Source organism: Cyanistes caeruleus, chromosome 14 (assembly GCF_971803275.1).
Source record: "Cyanistes caeruleus chromosome 14, bCyaCae1.hap1.1, whole genome shotgun sequence".
Lineage (NCBI taxonomy): Eukaryota > Metazoa > Chordata > Aves > Passeriformes > Paridae > Cyanistes > Cyanistes caeruleus.
This window is the reverse complement of record NC_141714.1, coordinates 12,747,705-12,774,748: the sequence shown is the minus strand read 5'-3', so window position 1 is coordinate 12,774,748 and position 27,044 is coordinate 12,747,705. Positions and strand designations below refer to the sequence as shown.

General features: G+C 42.4%; 1 protein-coding gene and 2 long non-coding RNA genes across 11 annotated transcripts in view; 1 reads left to right on the top strand and 2 right to left on the bottom strand.

The window, feature by feature from the left end:
- Positions 1-9,119, bottom strand: part of LOC111928644 (uncharacterized) — a 12,957-nt gene extending 3,838 nt beyond the window's left edge. The window contains exons 1-2 of the long non-coding RNA XR_015276196.1: positions 9,048-9,119; positions 1,418-1,477 (exon numbers count right to left, since the gene is read on the bottom strand). This is a non-coding gene — a long non-coding RNA (uncharacterized LOC111928644). The remainder of the gene's footprint in view (positions 1-1,417; positions 1,478-9,047) is intronic.
- LOC147650565 (uncharacterized) lies at positions 2,424-5,873 on the bottom strand. Its single transcript, XR_015276197.1, has 2 exons — positions 5,601-5,873; positions 2,424-5,274 (listed from the first exon to the last, which is right to left on the bottom strand). It is a non-coding gene; the product is annotated as an uncharacterized LOC147650565 (long non-coding RNA).
- Positions 5,874-27,044, top strand: SLC6A14 (solute carrier family 6 member 14). Of its 9 annotated transcripts, none has more exons than XM_086850221.1 (15): positions 5,874-6,157; positions 13,021-13,104; positions 13,203-13,365; positions 15,124-15,255; positions 17,247-17,408; positions 18,701-18,836; positions 19,576-19,708; positions 21,514-21,654; positions 22,688-22,916; positions 23,001-23,126; positions 23,218-23,336; positions 24,527-24,626; positions 25,018-25,127; positions 26,098-26,265; positions 26,865-27,044. In XM_086850221.1, the coding sequence occupies exons 3-15, from the start codon at positions 13,296-13,298 to the stop codon at positions 27,012-27,014; spliced, it is 1,776 nt and encodes a 591-aa protein (XP_086706347.1). In that variant the 5' UTR covers positions 5,874-6,157; positions 13,021-13,104; positions 13,203-13,295; the 3' UTR covers positions 27,015-27,044. The 9 variants fall into 9 exon arrangements, with proteins under 9 accessions (XP_086706347.1, XP_086706343.1, XP_086706342.1 ...); XM_086850216.1 differs by lacking the exon at positions 5,874-6,157 and adding an exon at positions 11,676-11,935; XM_086850219.1 differs by lacking the exon at positions 5,874-6,157 and adding an exon at positions 11,695-11,846.

The following is a 27,044-nucleotide window of genomic DNA, read 5'->3' as shown; positions in this document are numbered from 1 at the left end:
CACCTGAGTGTCTTTGACCAATGTGGCCAACACAGACTCCAAGGCTCATCTCAACTTTGCTTGTACACAGACTAAGCTCTGCATCTCATCCAGAGGGGTGAGGAATGGAGATAATAATCAACAAGTTGTGCTTGCTATCCCTCTTCCACAATCAAGCTTGAACTTTGTCTCTTTCTCACCATCCTGATGTGAAATTGGAATTTCTGTTGTGATTGCATGTGGCTTAGGTTTTGTGTATGTTGGTTAAAGTGTGTCTGGATTACATATCAGTCGGTCCAAAGTGGAAAAAACAAGAGCAGATGGAAAGGCACTTCTTGAAGAGAAAAGGAAATAGCCAACACACACCTCCCCCACACTTTATCTTCTTCATTTGCAAATTCTTCTTCATTCAGACACAAAAAAAGTATGGGCAAAAACATTAGACCTCAGTAACAGTGAGAAATCAGGTATTGTGACCTGATAAACAAGACTTAGAAATTTATTTAAACCCAGTGAGGATAGATACAGCCAATTGACTCAGAGAGTTGCAGAAAGACAACTGGAGGGTTTGCATGACATCACAGTGTTATTACCTCATTATTGTAAAGTTTCACAGCATCATCACAACACTTGTGTGAGTGATGAATCTACAATATTGTTTAAGCACAGGATACATGACAGTGGAGCAATAGCAGCTGTGATTTCTTGTTCTACTGCCTCTCTCAAGTCTTCAGTTTCCCATGTCATCTCAAATGTCATCTCAGCAGAAGAGCTGAGGGGGGAAAATGGTCTTTACTGGGGTAGTTGTTTTATTTTCCTCAGAACAAAAGTGTATTCTCTTTTCCTGGCATTAGTTGGGCAAGAATTTCTGTTTTGTGGGACATGAGGAGATGACCTATGTACTGCCTTCTACCTGCTGAGCCTGTGAAGTGCCATAATATATCCAAACTGCATCTCTGGGCTTCAGAAAGATGAATGCCTTTTTTCTGCCTTTTCCTGTTAAATTGCTTCTTTATGACTGTCAAAGCCCTGTTTTAATTTTTTTCTGTAACTTTAAATGTTAGGGTGTTAGGAGCTTTTTTGTTTTATTTCACTATTTTTTCTTTCCCCTATCTCAAGCAGGCTTTTGCTTTGGTATTGATTTTTTAAGTATGAAAGTTTTCTCTCAATTTCTCTCTTTCAGGAATCTCATCTGCAGTACTACAGGTTCAGTAAAATAGATCTCAGGCTTTTCAGCAGAAATGTTTGTTGTGACAATATTAAAACAGGCCACCTCTGATTGCCTCTGCTCACTCTGAGATGAGGATAAGCTATTTCTTCTGGCTCTCTTCTGAAGGTAAAAATAGTTTCACTGTAAAACAAAACCTGACTGCTTGCTTCAGCCTAGATTTCCATCCTCTTTACTTAATTTCATATAAAAAGGCAAAAACATGTTTACCTGGTAGGCAGGAGTCTGGACTAGAGGTACTTTCCTGCCTGAGTTGTTCTGTTTCTGACCCTGTTGTAATATAAATGGTCATGTTTAGTTGAAAGAAAAAAAAATAAAGGTAATCACAACTAAATTTAAAAGACATTTTGCAAATAAAAGTTAGAAGATTTTGTTACAGTATTTTTCCCTTTTACATTTTCTTTCAATGCCTGAGTGTTTTGTTGAATTTGAGATGAGTTAGTTCTTTGGAAAGTCAGTTCTATTGAGCTTGCCATTTATAAAAAGACATCTCACCTCCAGTGACTTCCTCCTAGGTACTATTCTCATTATAAAACAGACTACTATGATCTAATCCTTTGCAAATATAGTTGTTTGTTTTGTTTCCAGTGGGAAACTACCTTCAAACAGTAAGCAAAGAAACACCTTAATAAATAAATGTATTAAGTTGATAAAGACTTTAGATTTACTGGTTCTAGTTTATCACCCTTCTAGGATCAACAGCTTTTCAAATGGCTTGAGAGAGAATGTGCCTCTTCTGTTTGGATTCTCATGTAAACAGGATGCTTAGGTTGTCTTCAAAGCCTGCATCCTTGCCCTCCCTGCTCTTTGTCCCTGCCTGTGGTTACCCGTGTTCAAAGGAGCTTAATCCAGACTGGAAGATGTGCAGAGAAGGGATATCAGAATGACCAGAGGAACTGAGATGTGACTAGAGGAATTTGGTGTATTTACCTTAGAAAATCCAGAGTGAGAAGAGGTATGACAGGTCCCAATAGAAAAGGGCAAAAAGGGAAGACAGGAGGTAAGGAGAGAAGAGGGGAAAAACAAAGGAGGAAAAGAAAGTTAAATAAGGACAAGTACAATTGTTAAAGGTACCTTTTGTCTTCAGAGGTGTCAGATTGTGGAATTGCTCTATATGGAGTAGCAGGCGGAAAACCTTAACAGGTTAAATTGAGGTTTGATCATTATGAGAGGAGTGGAATGACTCTACTGTCCACAGAATATTGGCTTGTACAACCTAGATCTGCCTGTCTCTTAACTCCTGCTTTGTGCCTTCTCACACCACAGTGACCCTTCCTACTAAAGAAGCTGACTAGGATAAACCCTTGCAGATCATCCACTCTTAAAATTTTTTTATAGAAACATTTACTTCTTTTTTCCTGACCCTGTAATAGGAATGTTTGATACTTTCTTTTGGTAAAGAAGATCCAGGTGCCAAGTTGGCAAATATCCTTTCTATTTTGGAGCAAAGCTATCAAATTAGCCATTTGCAGTCTGTTTTATCATCTGTGACCTCAGTGTGCCTGTGAATCTCCTGACCTTGCTCAGAGTGCCATGTGGTGATTGCGTTCTTGTGTTTGCAATCATTATCTTTCTAAACGAAAGGCCTAAAACAAGTGTCCATGTCCTTAAATATTGTGCTTAAAATATTCAAACTAGTAGAGATGTTATCTGGCCTTGATTTAGGCAAATAAGGAAGGACCTGACCTCAATCTTTATATAAACAGCCAGCAGCATAGCAGTAAATCTATTTGCTAGCGTGGCAGATGGAAATATTCTCTAGGTTTCAGTTTCTTCTCCACCATCCACATCCACTTCATCAGCCAATGTGTGCCCATGGAGAAAACATTCATCATTAAGTGAACCCTGGAAAACCTTAGGAAACAGTCAAGATAAATGTAACAGGATTTCTGATGGAACTCGTATCACTAGTAGTCTTTTAGTCTTTGATGTGAAAATATTTCTTTTACAGCACCATCAACCTCCTTGTAACCTTGTTGAAGTTAACAAATAAAAATATCTATTTATTTAGCATTTCAGGGATATATACCCAGAGTAAGTGCCAAGTGCATGAAATTTGAATACAAAGGAAAGAAATGTGATGTCTTCTTGGCTAAGCAGGGGAGTAAACACAGCTCTCTTGTCTGGCTTTACTTTCTACCACGATGTTTCCTCCCCTGCTTCAACACTCACTTCGCTAGGAAGGACACTAAAAGGAAGGACACAAAGCTGTGTAATTTAGCCTGTAAAGCCACACTGAATATGGGCAAAAACCAAGACATGGGAAGCACTGAAACATCAGAAAAGGAAAGCAGCCAGCATTAAGCCCTTGGTGGAAGGACTTGTGTCCATGTGTTGCCCTTTTTATTTCCAGTGCCTAGGTTAGTACCAGTGTCATCTTAACGCTGCAGAAATACCTGGGGCCATTCCTCAGTGCCCCTGTAAAGAAGGCAACTATGATTTATACCCTAGGAAAATTCAGATTCAGGCAAATTTTGTTCTGTTTCCATGCACGTGTATCAGAATAGAGGTGATCAAGTTCAGTGTTGAACAATTCCTTCTAAATGGAACTATGTTCCAACATCAACATTCACTTTCCAGGGAGCAAATGAAAAAATAACAACAGCAAAGGAACCCCTCATTTCAAAGTGAAAGCAAATTTTCATGTAACTAACAAAGCCCTGTCTCACAGCAGTGTTTTGTAACCACAGAATCTTGTATAAGGAAGGTTGGCATTTCTTCCACAAGCTGGACACTTGTTGGTACCAAAAGCACCACTGGGAACAATTCTGCAAATTCACCTTTTGGTTAATATCTACCACCAGAAAGTCCTAAATTAAATGCTACCTTGAAATATGTGTACAAGGAAGTGATATGTGCTTAGTTAATGAAATTCTGCAAAGTGATGATCAATAAACATAGAATCTTATGCTTTGGACATCAACCATCAATTTTTAAATGAAAATGAACACCCAAAAATCATTGTTTCAAATTTTCTCCATACTGCAGGAGCTCTGGAATGATTGTACTAAGCCTTGAATTATCAACTTAGAAATGCATGGGACTGGGTGGAATAATGGAGGGAAGTTTCCTGGGACTTTTTCCAGGTGCTCCACTGTACAACTGGGAAAATTATCATGTTATGTGATGTCAGTAGGACAGGATCTGCTTTGACTAAATCATCTAATCATATTACTTGATTAAATTCTTTTATCAAGGCGGGTCCTTTCTATTCAGTAGCCTGAAAATATAATGTGTTTTAACTTCCTACCTCAGGCTGCTAAAACAGGGCAAATACTCCTATGTGTACTGGTGTGGGAGGTATGGCTGCAAAGTGTGTATCTGGAAATGCAAACAAATACAATCTCTGTACAATTTTCTTGGGTTTGAAGTAGCCGTTCTGCGTTCTGCGTAAACTCTTGCTACTATTTTTAATTTCTTACTTGGTACCACGACTCAGCAATAAATCTTTAGGGCATTTTTATATAGTCCTGAAAGCAGTTGCATTTGCTCTGTTCTGTGTGGAACAGTCCTGGAGATTTGCCAGCACAGACAGAAAATCTGGTTCTCTCATTCAGCTTTTGCAACTCTTCATAAAAAACCAAGACCAAACCAACAGAGAGGTCAGCTTTTGAGGAAAAGAAACAGGGCATTGTACTGCCATCACACCCAGAGTGTCATCACAAACCAGAGCATTTCTCACAGCCAGTCTCCTCCATCACAGTGTATAGGTAACTTTCCAGGGACTGCTCCATCCACTGTTTTCAGCAGTCTCTCTGACTTGTCCTGGTGTTCCCTGCCAAGTGCATAAACACAGGTTCTTGTGTCTTGCTTCACCTCATGGGAAGGACGTCAGTGCACTTCTTTACTTTGCCTTCCTGCACTCCTGTTCAAACTTTACTCCCTTGTTTACCAGTCAAGGAGAAGTTTGTAATGAGAAGTGCGGGAGATTATAGGATCGCCAGACCAAGATTATGCAAAGAAACTCATGACTGTATAAACGTGTGCAAAGCTTCACAATCCAAAGGTGTCCAGATGAGTGCCAAATGTCGATATGCCAGATACCAGCCTTTATATAATTGCCCCAGCTTTAAGGAAAAAACACATGTTTTAATAATACGTTTTTTCATTGGAACATTAAAAACAGCCACAGAAAATGCAGGTCCTTCAAGAATAATAAAAATAAGTGTAAAACTTCATACACTACTCTTCAGCTTTCAGGAAAGTGGAGTGTAGTTTTTTTACCCTCTGGAATAAAATGTTTGTAGGAGTGGGCACCCTTTGCACTACAGAGCAGCTGTAACCTAGTGGAAGCAGGTTGCTGGCATTGGTTATACTAATGATTTTAGCAATTCACCTTTCAGGGGTACAGCTGCACTGAGACCTCACATCAGGTCAGTACTCAGCCACTTACCTTTCTATACTGAGACTCCTTGAAGTCTGATAGAGACTTCAGCCCTACCCCCAAATAAATTACCAGTCCAAAGGGGCAATTAGATGGAACACTAATCCAAAACTGTAATCCTAGAAGATTCATGCTGAGATGATGCCTGACACGTTTAATATCTGTGGGCCCTGACTTAGGCACAACAAGTCAGGCAAAGTCCTGAAAATCCTCAGCGTTGGGAGTTCTGAGAGGCTTGGTTAAATCAGTGTTTCATTAGAAAATGGCATCTCTTTGGCTGCTGGGTCAGCTGAGAGTGTGCTGAGAGGATCCACCCCAGAGCAGGTGTTGCCACTGCTGCCTCGCTAATGGCAGGGCCATGGGAAGCAGGGAGTTGCCTTCACATCCCTTCCACCCAGCCCTTCTCTGGGCTTTTGGGGCCAGATATGGCTGTTCCTGATACTGCAGGGGAAAAGGATGGTCTGGGCTGTGAGGATGGGCTGCTTAGGAGAGCCTGAGCCACAGGGAGAGAGCCTGAGGGCCTGGAATGGAATGCCAGGGGAGTCACCAGATTTGTGGCAAGCAGGGTGAGTGTTGTGGATAGCAAAATTACTTATGGTGTTTTTTGTTAAAACTTTTTTTTCCCCAGGCAGTTATGGAGTATTTTGGGGTGGTCAGCTTTCTAACCTGCTTAAGGGGAATACAAATGGACTCCCTGATTTTAGAGGGGAGGAGGTCCTGTGGTGGAGCTAAAGAAATTACGGTGTCTGGTGCTTGTGACCACTGCAGTCCTCATGCCCTCTGCTAAACTTGTGCTATGTTAAATACTTGAGCCTATTAAATTCTGACTATATGAAATACTATATTGACTATATTAAATACTTGGTACCTCTGCTACCATCCTTGAAACAAGGTAAAAGGACTAGTTTCTTTTAGAAAGGATTTCTAAGTCTAATGATGAAAAGAATTGTAGGAGATCTCGATAGCAGAAGGAAGAATATTAACACCTCTAGTATTTAAATAAATATTACTTAAATGCCTTTTTTTCCCCCCAAATTGTGAAATTTTACAAATTTCTAAATTTTACAAATTGTGAAAATGCTCAGCTAAGTAATTGTTCTAGTGTCCCTGCAAATCTTGCTTTTTCGTTTTGGACTCAGAATCGCGTTATTGCAACAGGTGACTTTATGGGATTGCTACTTGCTGTGAGATTGTTTTTCTTTACGTGAGAAGCCCCACTGACTTGGATGAGCTCCTTCTAAGAGTAATTGTTAACCTGCAGGAACAGGTATCACACTGAGGAAAGTGTTGATGGAGGTATTTCCATTCCAAAGATATCAGGCAGGACTAACAACCTGGCTTTTGTCCTTTTGTGAAGGAGGACAATCACAAAGATAATTCTCTTGGCTATCACATAGCAAGACTGCATGTCAATATGTAAAATTACCTCAAGGAAAGGACTGAGCTGAAAGGTCTTCTTTTTGCTGTGTGATAGCCAATACCTGTATTTCAAAGCCTTTCTGTTAGCTTCTCAAGAATATGCACTTATGTTATCTTCTGTGAAAAGCTTTTTTTTTTTTTTTTTTAGCAAGTAGCAAGAAAGTATAGAACTGGGGGGTTGGGAAAGAAAAACTACCTACCAGCATCTCTTTGCTGTGCTGAATGCCAGAAATCTTGGTACTTGGTGCTGGGGAAGAATTTAAAAATGTAACTGCTAATGAGATCGATGAACTCAGTACAGCATATTTGAAAATTACTACTGTACTCATTCCTAGGCTTTATTTTACTCAATTAAAAATGACTCTTTAGTTTCTACTGGCCCCACCTCTGAAATATTTCCTAATAGGAAAGTCATTACATTCTGACACCTATGTGCTCCCTGATCATTAAGTTTTGATAATTGCATGCTCCCAGTTTTTCATTTTCCCATACTTTATCTCTTCCCTTTTCCTCGTTGTATCTGTTGTTACGTCTTCCATCATGCGATACCCGAGGTTTTGTGTTTACACCGTGTTTCAGTTGCTCAAAGACAAGTTGAACGTGTTTGGAACCTGCCTCTAGGATGGTCAGGGAGGGGGCAGGTAGAGTGACACCTGCCTGATGCATCTTGGAAAGGCCTGGGTGTTTGTTTGGCACGAGGCTGCAATGATCCCCGGGGAACTGAGATGCTCTGTACCAAAAAGGGAAGCAGAACTGGGGGAATTAGGAGCCCTGGGCCACAAATGCTGTTGTTCACTGTGCCTTGATAACTCTATTGCAGGTCTGGATTTCAGCAGAGATTTTCAGATGGTTGTGTGATTTGAACATCTTTGACCTCTATCACCATTTAGTCCTCTCTTTGTTGCTTTTCTCCTTATTCTATATGGAGCTTAGTGTTTGAGAACAACCATTTCTTCCTGTATGGCAACTTCAGTAATCTCTGGCAGATTAATGAGCTCTCAGGGACTGGACAGAGACAGTGCTACAAGAAAGACCACGTTATCCTGGAGTTTTAGTCAGAGGGTGAAGAGATTGAGGAGCAATTCCAATTCTTGAATAAAATCAACTAAAGTGGAGATTAGTGTACCATAGATGCAGAACTGTCCATCTTGCTAAGAGTCATGAAAACACCTTTATTAATTTTGTGGATGGAGACCTATGGCTTCTTCTTGAGTGGATGGAACAGCAAAATCTTCCAGGCAAAGTGCAGAACCTTTCAGCTCTTATTCATATATTTAATTTCTGCCTTGTAAGTTTTCCTACATGCATATGTAAAACTTCCCCATCGCTAACTTGATTACTGCATATAATAATAATTTGCAGGCTTCAACCTGCTGAAAAGGCCTGAAGGCAAATTTGCTTTCCATATAGTTTCAAGTCACCACCCATACTATGAGCACTACTTTGAGGGCCTTAAGCATTTTGCATTTGTAGTTTTTGCAACTGTCCCATTGTGAGGAGATAAATGAGTAAGGTTTCAGCTGCTTTTGGGTTCTGATAGCAGACAGAGAGGCAAGTAGGAGTGACCTTGCTGCATTTCTCACCTCTGAGATGGCATTAGAGATGAATCCAAAAGTCCTGAAGTTGGAGGAAAATCAGATTAAGCACCTCATTGAGATATTTCCTATACAGGTCTTTAATATGATTGCATAATTCATAACAGAATGTATTATTTACTATTATGTTAGTGAACCAAACTCATCACACATTACCGAAAACTTTCAATGTTCCCTTTCTTTAGAAATTCTGAACCAAGTTTTTCCAGGATTTCCATTTAATGAGAACAAATTCATGGGTAGAGATCCATACTGAGTAGATGTGTGTGTCCTGGTGGCTGTTGAGCAGCAGCAATGAACATCCCAGTTATGCAGAAAAGAAAAACTGATAAAGGAAAATAGATCCAGAAAGGATATATAATATGTCAACTCCTTTTCCCATGAGCAAAACCTCATCACCCTGAAGGGATTGGCAGAGTTGGGAGAAAAATTTGCTTCATACCTGGGTTGCACAAACTCTTGGATGGGGACCATTAGAACCAGGCAAGCCAGTATTGGCATGAGGCCTCTTCAGTCAGTAATTCCCACACTGTGTTTTGCTCTAAACCCTTTCTGCTTCCACAAGGACCTCTCTGAAGTCACAAATGACTGTTGCAGAAACCATTCCCTTTGTAATTTGCCTGTGTCCTTGTCAGCACCATCATCACCTCCCCATTCTGCCTTCTAAGCAGAGGGGCCACTTCCTGACCTGCCCCCCTTGGACAGACACTTCCACCTTGCTTACAGCAGGCTCACTGTGAAATAAGACATTTCTCACCAGACAGACAATGCTGCCTTGCTTTCATGGGCTACCACACCAATGATTGGTACTTTTTTTTTAAGTTAGTGGTAGAGGTTTGGTCTAAGTTGCCTGTAGGTCAGTTCAACACCAAGGAAATTGTCTCACTTTTAATCACTTTGTCTTTAAATCGAGGTTGATGTTTTCTTAGGCAGAAAACATTGATTTAAATGTGAACTGTAGGGCTTGATTCTGTTAAGCTGCAGAGGAGAAGATAATTTCTGCAGCTGCAGGAGCCAACATTCTAAGTTTACTGCCTTGCTTCACCTGTCAGTTTACAGCAGTCTTGTCTGATCCCCTCCTCTAAAGGGTGTAACATTGCTGTTGAGTTCTGGATGAGAGTAATTACATGCTGTTTTTAGACAGGTAAATGATTTAGGTCATCTTCCTAAGATCCTGAAGTCCAGTATGGGGTTTTTTGTTGTTGGATGGTTGGTCTGTGTGTGTTGGCCTGCCAGGATTCAGTGCATTCTGAATTGATTTGCAAAGCGGGTTTTCTGGTCTTTGGCTCATGCCAGTTGGGAAGGGGAGAGGTAAATGAGCCCCAGCCTTGTCTGCTGAATCAGTTTTGGATGTGTGTGCCAGGTGCCAATATTAGTAAGCACTGCTATCGCAGAAGATATAGGTTAAGAATAGAATTTACTCATCATATTCTTAAATAAGCACATCAAACACAATCTGCTGTATCACCACTGCAGTTTGTGTTAGCTAAGGGCAATACCCAACATCTGATAATAGCACTGGTGCAACCAAATGGAAAACACGGGTATCTCACTGCTCCTAGGAAATGTCAGAATTGTTTGCTGTATTCTCAACATGTTAAGATTATAATTAATTTATTTTTAAATTAATTTTTCTCCCCATTGGTTTAACAGAAGATTCAGTCAGTGGAATTGATAGTAATCCAGGGGTGCTATCCAAATTAGAAAGATGATTTCAGTTAGACTGCTGGTCAGGAGATGGGATATCTCATCTATGGTGGAGCCAAACTGGCTCTGGTTGGCTGTAATTCTGTGTTCCTAGCTGAGCCATTCCAGGGCTGACTGGCTGGTGGGTGGCTGTGAGGAACCAGCCTTCAGGGATAACCTGATGGACTCAGCCCCTAGCGAATGCAAGAGGAGCTGCTGTGCTGCTCAGCTGCATAGCTACCAGGGGACACACAGCCCTGCTTCAGGCACAATCCTCTCTGCAGATACTCATCTCTCCACTGCTCACCCCTGCATTTATCCCTGTGCTGTGCTATTTACTTTTCTCCTTTAGATACAGAAAATGCATTTCAAACGAAACTTTCACATGGTCAGAAGCAAAACACATCTGAGAAGTGTTCCCTCCAGTATAGTTTTACTTTTAGTCATCTTCAGTAACAGAGAGGGAATGACACTGGTGATGACTCTGCAGCACATTTGCTTAATCCTGGTATGGAAGGAGAGGCTCTAGCTAACAGGTTGTTTTTAATGTCATTTCATTTCTAAACAAGCTGCTTATCAGTTCTGAATCATGAGCTTGGAAGAGAACTTGAAGCTTTTGTTAGGCCCAGAATTGTTCACTGGCAAGTTTCTGTTTCCTGGTGAGATAGTGATCCACACATACTGAGGTTACCCAGAACTCAAAAGTCAAATCACATTCTGTCATTCTATTTCAAATTCTTATCTCAGATCAGGATTGTCAAAAAGTCTCCTTTAGTTTACATACAGTTCAGAAAGATACAAGAATAAGGGCTAATTTCTCAGTGTGTCCTTGATCTGATAGAGTTTTGTATTGCTCCAAAGAAAACCAGCTTCAAGTGTTTGGTGTTGTAGGTTGGCCACTTTAATTCCAAATTTGCAGGCAGCCTGTAAAGGCGTGTTTTCTTTAATTTCTATTTATTATTTTCCCCCAAAGCCTTTGTCCTTTCAGAACACTACACCTGTACTTGCTTTTTCTTCCAAAGATAATAGTATTCTGGCATCTTTCCAATATCTAAAATAGAAGTCTCCCTGAGAACCTGCTGCACAGGCTGATAAAATACAATCTTATTTTACCTTCCCACCTTTCAGATGCTGTCCCACACACTCTGTGTGCCTCTTAGTTATGGCTAGATTGAGACATGCTGGGTAGCACTTTGCTAATTGATAAGTCCAGCTAATTTGGACAGAAAAGGGTATTTGTCAAGGTGTGGATCTGAAAGAGCCATGGAAAAGACCATTTATAAATAGAGGAGAGCAATTTAACAACCAGCCAGCCCTGTGTCTCCTTATGTCTACACAGAGTGTGCTTTGACCAGCGTCGTTCTGTGTGACCTTATGGAATGCCTGGGGAAGGTCACTGTGACATCCCTTCCCCTAAAGGGTGAAATGTCACAGCTGCCTTGGTGGTTGAAGCCAGGAAGTGCTTTAGAAGATTCCTTAGTCCTTTTGCTCAAATTCCTCCTCTGGAGATGACTTTGCTTTTATGACCTGCCCTTTCTGTGCCTCTACCTGAAAGGTGTGCTCAGAAGCTGAAATTTCCATAGCGTTTAAGCCCCTTGTGCCCTTTGCTTTCCTGCGTCTCTCCCGGCCTCCAGCGTGGAGCAGGTAGGGCTGGAGCGGGGTGTCCGAGGCAGGGAGCGTAGGCGAGGCAGCAGCGGCTCCGGGGGAGCCACGGGGACCAGCGGGGCCAGCTGCTCAGGTGAGGGCCAGCTCGGTGGGGAGCTGGCAGCCTGGAGGTAGAAGGCAAGGAGGAGAACGTGTGGGTAGGCACTGGAAGAGGAGGGAAAGGGGAAGGAGTGGGGGGGACACGCTAGCAATGAAGGTGGGTGACAGAGAGGGGTGCAACGAGAGCCGAAGAGCCGTGACTGGGGGAGCGAGCCCAGGCAGGTCGGTGGCAGGGGAAGTGGGTCGGGGCAAGGCGGGGATGGAGCGTGCGGAGAGCAGGCGGTGTTTGGGAGGGGAAGTGGGCAGGTGGCCGGGCAGGGCTCGGCAGGTGTGTGTTCCCCAGGAAGTGGGCGCGGGGCCGGAGGAGGGTCAGCGGGCGGGGAAGCGGGCACGGGCTGCGAGGGGCGGCCCCAGCCGGGCCGTGGGGCAGCCCAGGGGCCGCGGTTCCCGGCAGGGCAGCGAGGGGCGGGCGGCAGCGGGGACGATAAAGGGCCGGGCGGCGGGCGGCGCGGGCAGAGCGGAGCGGCTGCGGCGGCGGCAGAAATGGGGATGCTCAGCCTGCCCGGCTTTCTGTCCTGCGGCAAGAAGAAGGTGAGGCGGCGGGGGGAGGCTGGCCGGACGCACCCGGGCAGGTGCGAGAGGGTGTAACAAGTGTGGGTGCACCTGAGCAGGTGGGTTGTGGACGTGCCCAGGTAGAGGGCACTCGGCAAGCAGGGTGCAGGTAGGTTGGCAGCTGAGGGCAGGTATGAAGTTGTTTGGGTAGGTGAGATCCAAACAGGTAGTGGGATGAGCACCTGGGCATGTGTGAAAGGCACTAGGACAGGTGTTTTTTTAAAGTAGGCATACAGGTGTGTGCCGATGTGAACATCTGAACAGGATGGGGGCATCTGGGCATGTGCAGGGGCAGAACAGGGGAGTCTCCTGGAGCTGCCCCCAGGAGCTGACAGCACAAAGGACTACAGCAGGAGTAAGGCAAAACTGTCTGTGGAGGTGTTTGGACTCTCTGGTGGGACCCTCTCTCACAGGTCTGTGCTGTCCTGCCAGCGAGCAGCTGGATTGGCAGCCCAGCTGGCTATGCCCACCCTTTGCGGCTGCCCAGCCATGTCAAGGTGCGTATTTGGACAGAGAATGTGATGGATGACTATGAGGATATGATTGTCTTTCTTGCCCTGTGGGTGACCACAAGCCTTCCCTCTTCTCTTCCAAGGACTTCAATTTGACAAATGAAAAAGATGCCCCTGACAGCGATGAGAACTCGGAGCGTGGCAACTGGTCTAGCAAAAGCGATTACCTGCTGTCCATGGTGGGCTATGCCGTGGGCCTGGGCAACGTCTGGCGCTTTCCCTACCTCACCTACCAGAATGGAGGAGGTACCTGTGCTGAATGGCAGGGTCGGGTGGGCACACCTTGCTATCCCCAGGAGAGAGGAAGGCAAGCTGCAAGGGCCAGCTCTGAGGCTGGGCATGTTCTGTCAAAGCTGGATGTGAGCATCACCTTGGGAACTGGGATAGACCCCACTCATGGGAGAGTAAGAGGCTTTATGGGTACTAGCTGAGAAGGGTATTTAGTTTGAGTTGCAAATTTTCTATCTGAGAATTCCATCTTCTTCTGAATTACTCATAAGCAATGCGTACCTTTTTGTCATGTGCCAAAATCCTCTACTTGTGTAAATAGCTATTCTCCATCCCCAGTGCTTACCTCCTGGTAAGTTTGTTATATACCATACCTGGTATGTTTATAGAGAACAACTGAATCCCCTCTGCAGCTTGGTTTTTCCATGCAAACAATCTAAGCTGGAATAATTATCCCAGCTCAATAATTACCCAGATCAGACACTTGGGAAGTGTGAGACAGAGAGAGCGTCTCTACCGGCTTACACAATGAACTAGTGGCAAAGCCAAGCAGAGGCACTGGCCTCACTGGCTTGTAGTCCAGAGCTTTATCTACTTGCCAGGCTACCACTGGTAGTTAAAGAGTGTGTAAATAGTAACTGCAGAGAACTTACTTATATGTTCCTATTTGCCCTAACAGTCTTTGAAGTCAAATTCTGGACTGTAAAGGCAGCACAGCCCACACAGCTGCACATGGAACATATGGAGGCATTTTCAGAACAGAATTTTTATTGGCTTGAGATTGGCTGGTTTGCATTACTTACAGTTTTGCTGAAGAAAATTGCAAAAACAAAATAAGCTGTGATGTTGGCCCTTGGACTAGATCTTTTCCTTTATCTGCTGCAGCAGAGACTTTGCATTTAAAGCACATTCGTGCTGCTGCTTGCATCCTTTTCTGTGCCCCTTGCCCATGATTGATAAAGGCAACTGTTACATCCTTGTTTCGAAACACAGGGGTAATCCAGTTAATTCTCTGGGACAATTTGCTTCGTGAAATTACATCAGGTATTTGCAGTTCCTTGCAGAACTGGGTCCTTGATTGCTTTAAATTCACTGAGAGTGATGAGGACAGATTCCTGCAGGGATATCGTGTTGTGTTTATGAAACCTGTGCTCTCGCTTTCCCTGTCTTCTGTGCACAAACAAAGAAGTGCCAGTCCCTTTCACAGAACAGGGTGCTCACTGATATCAGGTTAGCATGCACTATTAAATGGGCTTGAACAAGAGCCATCCTGAGATGTTTGACACAGGACTCGGCCAACCATAGAAAATAATCTTCATGCTTTGATGTCCAGTAGCTGCTTAACAGGGCAGTTGCAAAACACAGCTAAGTACACACAGGAATGGTTCTGTTCCTCTTTAAGTTAAAAGCTGTAAGATTAAATAGAAAGTGGAGAAGGCTGGTGGTGCCCACAGCTGAGCGCTGTTCCTGCTTGTATTAGAGCACATCTTCAAAAAGCTTTTCATCAAGTTTTTGGAAAATTAATTTACTTTCTATAAGAAGCCATTCTTTTTAAATCAGCAGTTCTGACAGTCTGTGTCTCTTCATTGCAGGTACTATTTAGTCTTATAGAAAATAGGACTTAGAAACGAATCTCTCTATTTTGAAAAAAAGCCCTTGCATTGGGGTATTTGAGCAGGGGGGAAAGGGGAGTATAAAATGTGATTATATCGTGGTATATGCTGAAAGATGCCTTGCTTTCTCTGTGTGATTGTGCTTTTCACCTTCTTCTCTCAGGTGCTTTTCTAATACCCTACACTCTAATGTTGGCATTAGCCGGCTTGCCCTTATTTTTCATGGAATGTTCCCTGGGACAGTTTGCCAGTCTAGGGCCAGTTTCCATCTGGAGAATACTACCATTGTTTCAAGGTAGGTTTTATTATGTTTCCTGAAATCTTTTTTATTCCAGTAATAAACTGTTGTGAATTAATGATTTCTTCATGAAGTTACTGATTCTGAGACACCGACATGCGTGTAGCTATTCCCAGTGTTACAGGGTCAGTGTTGTGTTTCCAGGTATATACTTCCTCGTTGTTCAGTTAATAAACAGACGTTGAGTAAAGATTTCCCCAAAAAGGTTATTGGTTATGTAATGTTTTATCAATGATTCTTCCAGTGTTAAGCAGCGCATCAGCCTCACTCCAGCTGCCCAGGCAGAATGAAACATCCCTGTTCTGCTGTGTGAGGGAAAACCTCAGTAAAACAACCAGTGGACCTTGTGCAACAGATTGAAAATAAATTTTACAAGCTGACTTTATTGCTGTTTCTTTATGCTTCACATCCAGTGTAGCTTGCAAGGCAATTGTGTTAGGTGGATTAATTCTGTATTTGGCTACCAGTGTGGGCACAGGCACACAGGTCTGGGTGCTCTGTGCTGTAGTGTGCACAATCATCCAGCAGCTGCCTTGGGAGTCATCTGCTGGTGTGATAAAATAGCTTAGACTCTGGCTTTGTAAAGTGAGGTGCCTCTCGAGATAAGAGAAATTGTTGCATGCTGTAGTGGTAGCTTGTGTCCGGGAGGGTTTGTATTTCATAGGGAGATTTGTTTGGAAACAATCAACCATGTGTTTTACTCACACCTGTCCATCCCAGTCCTGGGGTGTTAAGGAATATGCAATGGTTTTGTTTGTCTTGATCTACCAGAGGAGTTAACGTAGGAACAAGGAAGTTTCTTTCTGATGCAACAAGAATTTTGCTTGTCACCTACAGAAACTGGTTGCCCCAAAGTTTTCTCTTTTTGCCAGTCTCTGTTCTGCAGCACAAGACACTTTCATGAAAGCAGTGTGTTTATCTTTAAAGTTTTTAAACTCTGTGTATTTTCTATGTGTCTGTGAAGACAGAAACTTAAATATCATTTCTAAGATGATTGGTACAGTTTGTCAGACTTTCCCTAACTCACAGAACAAAACTCATTTTAACAAGGGGGAGAACAGTAATACTGGCAAGATTTACTGTAGTTTAAAGCATTCATTACCATGGAATCTTTAAAAAGGCTTGGGCAGTCCTAGTACAGTTTGTTTTATTTTACTAAGTTTCCCTCTGAATGGGGAGAGAACAAAATACTGAATTTCTCCTTTAGACTTTGCAAATAGTCCAATTTTTCTACGACCTTAATTCAAACTTATTTCAAAATCATGTTTGAGAGGGTCAGTTTGGATCATATCCGTCATTTCATGGGTTTAAAATGTCACTGTTTGTTTGCTGTTAAAAAATATTTTAAACCAAACAAAAACCAACTTCAACTTCTTCCCAAGTAGCCTTCTTTCAAAAGTCAAGTGCAGGCTATTTGTTTTGGTGGGGTTTTTTTAGCAACCAGACTTTGGGGTGGTTAGGACATTGTGTTTTAGTATAGTAATGTCAATAACAATGTCTCAACAATGTTAATGTCAGGAAAATTAATCCACGAACACCAGAGGTTTATGTCCAAAAAGGAGACAGAGGAGTCCTTTTTCTTTATTCGAATAAAGGGAGAGGCCATGGGGCATTCCCCTGGGGTCTCTGAAATTTTTGGAGGGCGCAGCCTCCTTTTTATCCTAATTCTCGGCCGCTTGTCCCTTCTCCCTTTCCCCATAGGCTGAGGTACTTGAGAGGTACAGGCTTCCCGGAACGCCTGACACCTGGGGTACCTTCCCCCCCCACCCCCAATGCATAATCCCTTCTTAACTTTTATGGAATTCATAGTGTTCTTTCAGTGCCTTTTTGATCTTCTACTGGAATCCATCCCATTGTTTCTGTCGTCTCTCACTGATAGCTACATCTTATCAACTGACCCACAGCTTGTTTGTAAAGACAAACTCATCATTCTTCTCATTAATAACAATGTCTTAACAATGTTAATGTCTTAACATCTTCTTTCCTAGGAGTGGGCATCACAATGGTCATGATCTCAACATTTGTGACTATCTACTACAACGTTATCATTGCTTATTCACTCTACTACTTATTTGCCTCATTTCAAAAAGTGCTGCCATGGTCAGACTGCTTTTCCTGGGCAGATGAATTCTGCAGCAAGACACGAATAGGTACCTTTCTTAGCGGATTTTAATATTATAGTTTTTGGCAATTGGACTGTTTTCTGGGTGAAAGGATAGGAGCAAGACAGCTACCCGTGGCTTCAAAAGTCCTTCCTGGAGTTTTGCATCTGAACAGAGGAGTGATGCTTATCCACTTCCCGGCCACCAGTTCTGGGTGCTTGGGAAATCCACAGAGTAGTGGCTGAAATCACCTTGTTGGATCCTTTTTTTCTCCTTTAAAATGTCAACTTTTTCCCTAGTACATACAATCCCTGGAAATACTGCATTCCCATTCCATCAGGCTTCACGGCAAAAAAATGCCTTCCTTCCATGAGACAAACCACTGCAGTAATTTTAACGAGGTTTTTTCATTGCCCCTTGCCTTCCCTGTGGCTATGGTAATCCTGAGCACCGCTGAGGCACTGGTTTCACACTTCATTAACTCTTTAGAACGGATCTCCACACTATTGTTCTTGTGTTTGGCAGCAGTTGTAGAGACAAACACTTGTTATCTCACCAGTATCAGACCAGTTTAAGGCAAAAGGTGAATTCGGTGAGATAATTAGCAGTTAGCAGCTGGAAATGTCCTACCTGGTAACCAGTGATTATTAAAATAACAGGGACAAGATCAGGATGGATTACATTGTTTACAGTATTAATGTAAATATATCTCAATCATATACCTTAAAATATCTTCTAAGATGTCTTATGTAACAAAAAGTTAGTGATTATTTATTGGCAAAACAAAAAATATTTCAGCACATGATTTGTGAGTTTTTGGGGAACACAAAACTGAACTGAAGAAGCTGTCTTGAAATAGGCTTCAACAAGAATTTCCAGTAAATGCTGATAAAGTGCTTTTTATTGTATGTTCTGGCAAAAAATTCCCAACCCCGGTTTCCATTCCTTCAACCCTGCTCCAAGGAAAATATTTAAAGCACTCTAATAAGCCCTCTGCCACAGTAAGATTAATACCAGGTACCAGATGTGTCACCTTGGTTTGGGACGAAAGCTTTCATAGAGTAACCAAGGCCACAATTTTAACTATGCTCAGTTCTGATTTTTGTAAGTATTCTTGAGGATAAGTAAAATGTGGCGAGCACACCAGATTCTTGGTGGTTTGATTTACAGTCAAGTAGAGAAGTCACAGCTGCAAGTGGCATTTCAGGTTTGTTTCTAAATATTGTTAGCAGGCAAACTGAAGCTGTTATTGCTTAGGAAACACATTTGCTCTATTGGGCTGATTTTTTTTTTTAATGACAGTCATCCCAGTGTCATTGATTCCTTTTTCTTGATTTCAGTAAGCGACTGCAATGCAACCTTGCATGGGGAAATCATTCATGCAAACTACACATTCATCACGAGCAACAATCTCACGTGTTTAAATGGCACCATGAACTACAAGCCAGTGCAATTTCCCAGTGAGCAATACTGGAAGTAAGTAAATACTTTAAAGAAATTACTAAAAATAGTTTTTTTTATGCATTGTGGTTTTGGATGTTCCTTTTATTTTTGTCTTGCAGTCCAGAAAAATATCTAGTCAAGATACACAGACATGCAAATCACTAGAGAGGGGACTTAAAATTTAATTGATAAGGTTGGCCTTTATAAGAGAAATTATGTATAGAAAGAGAAGCAAGTGAGTCAACCTTTAACCAACTGAAAAAAACCCTCCAATTTAATGAAGTCCTCTTCTCTGGAGTCCTGGTAGGCACTACTTGGCATCTTTTATTGTAGTATAGAATATTTTTTTTTTCCCTCAGGAGTTACTGTGTAAAATATATTTACCTTATTCTGAATGTGGGCCTGTTGTGAAATTGCCATTTCTTTATAGCCCCATGGTCTCAATTTGCCTCATGTTCCCTGGGTTGCTGGAAACTGATTCTTATGGGCTCTTCCTGCCAGAATTTCATGATTAACACGGAATATCTTAGGTGGGCCTTACTTGAGATGTATGGAGAGATGAGAGCTGGTAGGCTTCAAAAAGAGGTGAAAAATGCAGTTAAATATAGAATTTCTCAATGCAAATCACGCAATTCTAACTGCTCACTCTTGGAAGAGGCTGCAGAGCCTCATCATAGCTGCACACACCAGCTCACTTTGTCCTGAGAAGCAGCTGAAGAGGAGGGGTGTGTGTGCTGCTCACCCTCCTCACGGGAGCATCGTGTGCTTTCAGCAAAGTGACCCTGCAGCGCTCGAGTGGGCTGGACGAGACCGGCAGGATCGTGTGGTACCTGGCGCTCTGCCTCCTCCTCTCCTGGATTATTGTTGCAGCTGCCCTGTTTAAAGGAATAAAATCTTCTGGAAAGGTATGTTAGGAAGAGCAAGGAGATGACTTTTGGCCTGATTCCGCTCTTCCAATGTCAGTTGGACCCAGGGAGGTTTAGCACAAGGCAGGATGCAGTCCTAACACACCCCTCTGCTGGGCTCAGCATTTTGCTTTCCTCCTCCTCCTCGGCTTCATAACTTACATAAAATATGAGTAAGGTGCTGATTACACAGCCATTATTTAACACCTGGGCCTCAACTCCACCAGGCTGCCCTGTATTTTGGGATCTTGCTGTCATGCCGGTGATTCCAGCTGAGTTTTAGCAGTTGCCTGGGCTGCGTGATGGAAGCGTGCATGTGATGGCACACATGGGCACACGCCCTGGGAACACCCGGTGATTATTTTGCACTTCCAGTCTGGTTGAGATGTTTGGACAATACAGGTCAGGTCTTGTGAGCAGATGTGTGTGTGCAGGTTCCTGCCAGATTGTGAAATGTTGTTTGTTCCCAAGAGCTGAAATGATTTTTAGGGACAGGTACATAGATGCTTGTTTTCAGAATCTGTCTCTGCTGAGCTCCCATTTCCACAAGTTGTCTGGAGTTTTTCTTGTTGACTTCAGGCAGGCTGAATTTCATCCTTCCTCACCGGAGGCTCTTTTCTTGGTTTTGTTCCTTCCTCCTTATACTCTTTTCTCACCTTCATATTGCATCTCCATCATTTACTTCTTCAGCCTCAGTTGCCTTTGTTCTTTTGTTCACCTTTTCTGCACAGACTTTTTCCCCCTCCTTTTCCTTCTGTCATTGTGCCTTTCTTTGGTTCCTTGCTGCCTGCTTTCCTCTGCTCAGTGTGATGTCTCCTGTTTTGCTTTCTATTTGGAGCTTTCTGCCCTTGTTTCAGTGCTTTGGGATGGATTATGTGTGCTTTCCCAGCCTCAGTTATTTGGTTGCATGGCTCCTCTTAATCTCATGTTCTTTGGGTTCCTGGCAGTTGGCTCTTTCTGTTGTCACTTCTGGCACAAAGATAATCCTCTTTGGAGAGTAAGGTGGGACTAGGAAGGATCTAGCTGGGCAGGAACAAGGCAGATGAAAAGCAGAGAGGATTGTCCATTCTAGGCAAGCGTGAAGGAGGTCTTCAGAAATGTCAGACTTGCCACGTGATGGTGCAATGCTCTGGCCTGGTGGAACCAGTAGTACTGGGTCAATTACCTGTCTTCATAACACTGAAACTAAGACTCAGGAAACCAGAGTATTGTTGAATATAGCCTGTGTGACAATAACTCTCCTGCTGGCCTTGGTCCCATTGTGCTACAACAACAACAGAATAGGTCTGTGTCTGAGAGAATCTGAAAGTCCTTGTTCCTGTAAAGAAAGCTTCCAGAGCAGTGACTTTTCTTTTAATTTTTGGGTGGTTTTTTTTTTTTTTTGGGAGTGGGAGAAGGAGTGTGGGGAATAGCAGGGAACTCCTCAGGAGATAATTCCACCCCAGTCACCTAATTTTCCCTGGCTTTCAGATTGCACTTGCTAGAAGCATTACCTAGCAAGAGATGTCTGGGGTAGTTGAGTACAGACCTTGCTATAGCAGTAAATCATGTTAGAAAAATGCATTTCTGAAACTGGTCAAGTGCTATCTGAAATGTGGATATGTGGCTTGGGCCTTCTGCTTCTGCTGGAATGCAGCTTCAGAACCAGCTAAGCCAGATGGTTTGGTGGCTGGCATGTGTTCACTTCCCTGGTTGCCTGTTTTCCTTTTGTACCAGACCTTAGCCTAAAGCCTGTCCAGTCTTCCTGCATGGAGGTCTGTGGATCCCCTCAGGCCTAATGTGTGTCCCTGCCCATCCTTCTGCAGGTTGTCTACTTTACTGCACTCTTCCCATATGTCATCCTGCTCATCTTGCTGGTGCGAGGTGCCACCCTGGAAGGTGCTTTGGACGGCATCGAATACTACATTGGGAGCCAGTCCAACATCACCAAGCTGATGGAGGCAGAGGTGAGAAGTAGCATCAGCCCCAGAAGTGTGTCACACTTCCCTGGTTATGTGGGCTTGCTTCTTTTTTATCCAGTCATGTCCAGTCCAGTCCATTCAGCTCCTGCCCTGTATTTTGTATCAGCAGCTGGTTGTATAAGAAGTCCCAGCCCCTATTCCAGCTACTTCCAAACTGAAAGACAGTCACCTTCTTCTTCCCCACCCTGCCACACTGGTGATCACAACTGTGCTATTGCCTCTAAACAGTTCTTGGGGGTCATGCTGGAGATTCATCTTAGCAAGACCTGCTGAGAAAGTTCTTGCTGATAATTTTAAGGGACTTTACCTTAAGGTTGAAGGGATCCCTGAGTTTGAAATTCAGACCACGCCTTGCCTGGGAAATTACCTTGGGTGATTAGGCAGACCAGGAAGGGCACCATGTGCACAGAAAGCCGGGACTTTTTTGTTCTGGATTATTATTGCAGCTTTATCAAAAGCAAGCGTATCAAAGTGATATTTATTTGTGGTACTTATGTGAGTACTTGGCACTAGCTGAGGGTCTACATCAGAAGTGGTTTGTCTGGGTCATGGTGTGTCTGGGTCACACAAGTGGGAGGGTACAGGGAAGCTCTCACTCCTGCAGCCAGTCCTGGTTGTCCTTATTTGTTGGCTCTGTTCCAAGATTCATATCTCAACAACCCACCTATGTGAACAAATTGAATCTCTTCTTCAGGGTTGGCCCAATAAGATTTAAGTATTTGGCAACATGCTTGTGATGTGACCTTTGGAGATCATAGAGATGGTGTTTGTGATTGAGACTGCAAAACCACCAGTGTGCTATATTCTATCCTCCCTAAAATCCATATGAAATAGGATTAGATATACAGGCTGAATGAAAAAAAAATACCCTTAAGCTTCAAAAAAGGACATGTTTAAAATGTTTATGAATGAATGAATTAAAATGTTATGATATTGATATGATTATGAAAACATGTTTAAATGTTTATGATAAGTACTATAAGTAATAAAATAATTCTCATGTTCTTTCTTTCTGTAGGTTTGGAAAGATGCAGCCACACAGATATTTTACTCCCTGTCTGTAGCATGGGGTGGGCTTGTTGCTTTGTCTTCATACAACAGGTTCCACAACAACTGCTACTCAGATGCCATAATAGTTTGTGTGACCAACTGTGTCACCAGCATATTTGCTGGGTTTGCAATATTCTCCATCCTGGGACACATGGCATTTGTGTCCGAGAGACCCGTCTCAGAGGTCGTGGACTCAGGTAGGCTCATGGTCACACTGCTGGTATTGGGACTTGCTTTGGCCAAGGCATGACAATAACCTCCTTCTTTCCACTACTTTCCAGGGTTTGAGCTGGCCTTTGTAGCCTACCCAGAGGCTCTCTCCAAGTTACCAGTTTCTCCTCTGTGGTCCTTTTTGTTTTTCTTCATGCTCCTGCTCTTGGGCCTTGACTCCCAGTTTGCCACCATAGGTGAGTGGGGTTTTAAGTGACACATGGCTTTTCAAATGACCATTATCTTTCTTGATTGTGCTGCTCAAACTCCCTACTTCTTCCTTTGCAGAAACACTTACAACCACCATTCAAGATATATCTCCCAGAGTGATGAGAAAATTAAGACTGCCTGTAACCCTAGGTCTGTGTGCCCTGCTCTTTTTACTTGGGCTTATCTGTGTTACTCAGGTAAGAAATTAAATTTTTTTGGTAGTTGGGTTTAGTTATGCTGCAAGTGATGAACTCAAATCAAAATAACCTTTCCCATTGTTCCTGTCTTTGTGGATCAGTCTTAGTGACCCTTAAATTTTGTCATTGTTTCTGTATGCAAGTAAGAAATTCTCAGGGAAAGCTTGAGGAACCTAAAGTTTTCTGTGATTTTTGAACAGAGACATGGTTTTAAATAGAAGGCCTTTAGAACTATTAGACTGATTTATCTTTCCTCAGCTCAGGAATTTGTGTAATCACAAGTACATGCATACAATATGTCCACAGCACACTGGGTACTGCTAATAAATGCTGATGGGATCTTTTTGTTCAGAACTCACTACCAAACACGACAGGAATTGAGGAATGGCCTATTCATATAATAAAAACCCATTGATTCCTGAGCATCTGTAGATTGCATGGTTACTTCTCCTGTGTTTGTGTGTATATATATAAATAGACATACAGAAAAGGAATTTTAAGTATACTGTGTAAAGTTTCTTGAGGCAATTGCTTTTAAGAGTATAAAGGTTCACTGCAATTACTCCATCTAGAAATGCAGATTTATGTGTGTAATTGGACTGAGAATGTGAAGGAGGTAATTGTGGTGAGTAGTGAGTTGTATGGTCAAGCAAAGTACATAAGTTATGAAACAGGGTGGCGGGGAAGCTTGCAAGGGACTTAGTACACGAGAGTGTGAAATGGCTCAGAAATTGATTCCTACTCTGTGATCCTGCTATTGCAATCATGCTGGTGTTTAAAGCTGTGGTATGTGGGATGTTTAACCCCGTAAAGAAGTTGTGCATGTAGGAGGATAGACTTCCCAGAACTGGTAACTGGTACAGCTATTGCTGTAGCTTAGTATAAAAACTTCAGCACCAGCTTTATTCCTGTAAGCTCCAAATTCAAATCTTGCTCTCAGCTGTTTGTGTATGCTCTGCATATACATAGATCTTGATTTTAGCATCTGTAGTATTTTGTTACACGTGCTTTTCAACTTTACATAGAAGGATTTAAAGAAAATAATATTCAGAAATCTGTGAGACCTGGAGAACTGTGAACTTAAAAACTCGGAGTTGTGATTAGTTAAATTGTCTTCAACAAAGGCATCTTATTTTATTTGCATAAATATGTTACTACTCAATTTTTAACCTCTAATGTTTGTTTTGCAGGCAGGAATTTATTGGGTTAACCTAATAGATCACTTCTGTGCTGGATGGGGAATCCTTATTTCAGCTGTCCTGGAGATAATAGGCATCGTCTACATTTATGGTAAATTATTTGCATTGAAAATATATAATTAAACTAAGCAATCCCTGGAACAGTGTATATCATAGAGTCACAGCATGGTTTTGGGATAGAAAGGACTTGAAAGACCCTACTCCCTGCCATGGGCAGGGACACCTTCCACTAGACCAGGTTTCTCAAAACCCCATCCAGCCTGGCATTAAGCAGTGCCAGGGATATTAAATACTAAAAACTGCAATAGAGAATTTAGAAGTTAACCATCTGAATAGTAATACAATAAAAAAACCCTGTAATAATTAATGCAGAACTGGATAAACTGTCCTTGATCATTGCCTTTTTTTGATCACTTTTGAGTAACCCCAGCTGCAAGAGAGGTACCTGCTTTACAGTAAGTCCCATGATTGTGTTCCAACAGGAGGAAACAGGTTCATTGAAGACATTGAAATGATGATTGGAAAGAAGAGCCGTTTTTTCTGGCTGTGGTGGAGAATATGCTGGTTTTGCATCACTCCTATGCTGTTAATGGTGTGTGCTCATGACTGGATGACAGAACTTAGTAACTCAATATTGGAGAGGTTTCTGTGTGACAATTCAGGGCTGACTGCCCAGGCTCTGTGTATAAAGATGGGGCATAGCTGTGCCAGTGAAGTGAACTATGGGCTGTCTCTGCTTTCTGATACATTCCCTCCTCCTTTGATCCTCTCCGGGAGAGGCTGGAACTTGAGATCAGTTACTGCTGAGCTGGGTCTACACTCCCAAGGACTAACAGAGCAGCTAGATTCTCTGCCTTGGCAGCTGGATTATCTTAATTTTAGACTGAGATTGGTTTGAAAGCCTCTTGAAGGAAATCTCATTTTTGGGTCAGATGTTCTGCTGTCTAATTGAGACCTTTTAATGTCCTGTTGCATGTCTGGTTTTTGTTACTCCTGTACTTCTGATTGTGAGTGTAGATTATTGGATTATATTACTATGACGGAATTTATTAACATCCCCAGTCCAGGAGCAGTGACAAGTCACTCTGGACAGCACATTACCTGTAATCTGACCAGACTATAGTTTAGAAAATGCTGCTTAAAATGATCCAATTTCTGAAGCAGTATTTGCCAATTTATTATCTTAGATTCTTTCCTGTATTGCTGTAAATAATGGAGCACAGGAATACATAAAACATATAGAGAAAGGTACTGGACTAAGCCAGCAACATATGTATTATCCAACATAAGATTTTAAAAGAACCCAGAGATCAAGTTATGTTTAAATAGAGATATACTCAGTGCACCTCAGGGTCATTTTTCAGTCCTGCCCCTCAGTCTTGCTGTTTGGTGATGACTGACACCAAAGCCTGCACAACTGTTCTCACACTCAGAAAGCAAGATGGAACTGTGCAGAACTTGTAGACAGCCCTTCTTTTTATTAAACCAACTTGGAAGCAGTGAAAATTCAATGTTGCTAGAAACTTGCTTTTCTCTCTTATTGTTTTTACCATTTTTTCTAGGCTATTTTGATCTGGTCTTTGGCCACATTTTCAAGTCCCACTTATGGCTCAGTGTTATACCCAGCCTGGGGAACTGCTGTTGGCTGGTGCATGATCATCTTCTGTGTCATCTGGATTCCTATTGTTGCTATTGTAAAAATATTTAAAGCTGAAGGAAACCTTGTTCAGGTAAGGGCAAAAAACCTGCTGTCATAGCCTCAAATCTTAATTTCTTTGGTATTGTTAAGACCATCTGTGCTTTCTTCTCCAACACATATACTACTTTGATGTGTTTTTCAACTGGAGTTTTGGACCAAAACATTATCTCTGGTAGTTGCTTCAAAGGTGCATCACATGCACCTTTCTTATCATGTTTTGATAAGAAAATAAAGTCTAATTCTCTGGGAGTACACACACACCACTCAAGAGAGATTTTTCATCAGTTCTGTTGCTATTCCAGCTTTAAATTCTCTGAAGAATTTCTATTTCTTTCTATCCCCATATAATTTTCAGGAATTTTGCCTCCCATTCCTCACAGAAGCAAGTGACAGATCTGAGTTATTCTGCTCTTGGCGAGCTTTCCCAAACTGTTCTGTTAGTCACAGCTTTCCCTGTTCTTTGACTTCAGTGTCCAGAACCCACTGACTGCAAAGATATTTGGAATGATTTTAAACAACTTTGGTGATCAGTTGATTTGCAGTACTTATCTAGAGCTGTAATTTTACTGAGTTTTAAAAGTAGCCTGGACTAAAGCACGACATGAAATGCCTCTTGGTTTTGCTTTCCAGCGCCTTGTCAGCTGCTGCCGGCCTGCCGCGAACTGGGGCCCCTACCTGGAACGCCACCGAGGGGAACGGTACAGCCACATTGTGGATCCCAAGAAGAAAAAGGAGCATGAAATTCCCACTGTGTCTGCCTTTGTATACAAGCAACAATGAGACAGCTGTTTGGATGACTGTTTTTTAGCA

Excerpts from the sequence above, each read along its gene's own strand:
- SLC6A14 (XM_086850214.1), top strand. The coding sequence starts at position 12,539 with ATGGGGATGCTCAGCCTGCCCGGCTTTCTGTCCTGCGGCAAGAAGAAG. Across the intron at positions 18,837-19,575 it reads CCCAGTGAGCAATACTGGAA|CAAAGTGACCCTGCAGCGCT; the intron begins GTAAGTAAATAC and ends GTGTGCTTTCAG. Across the intron at positions 24,627-25,017 it reads AGGCATCGTCTACATTTATG|GAGGAAACAGGTTCATTGAA; the intron begins GTAAATTATTTG and ends GTGTTCCAACAG.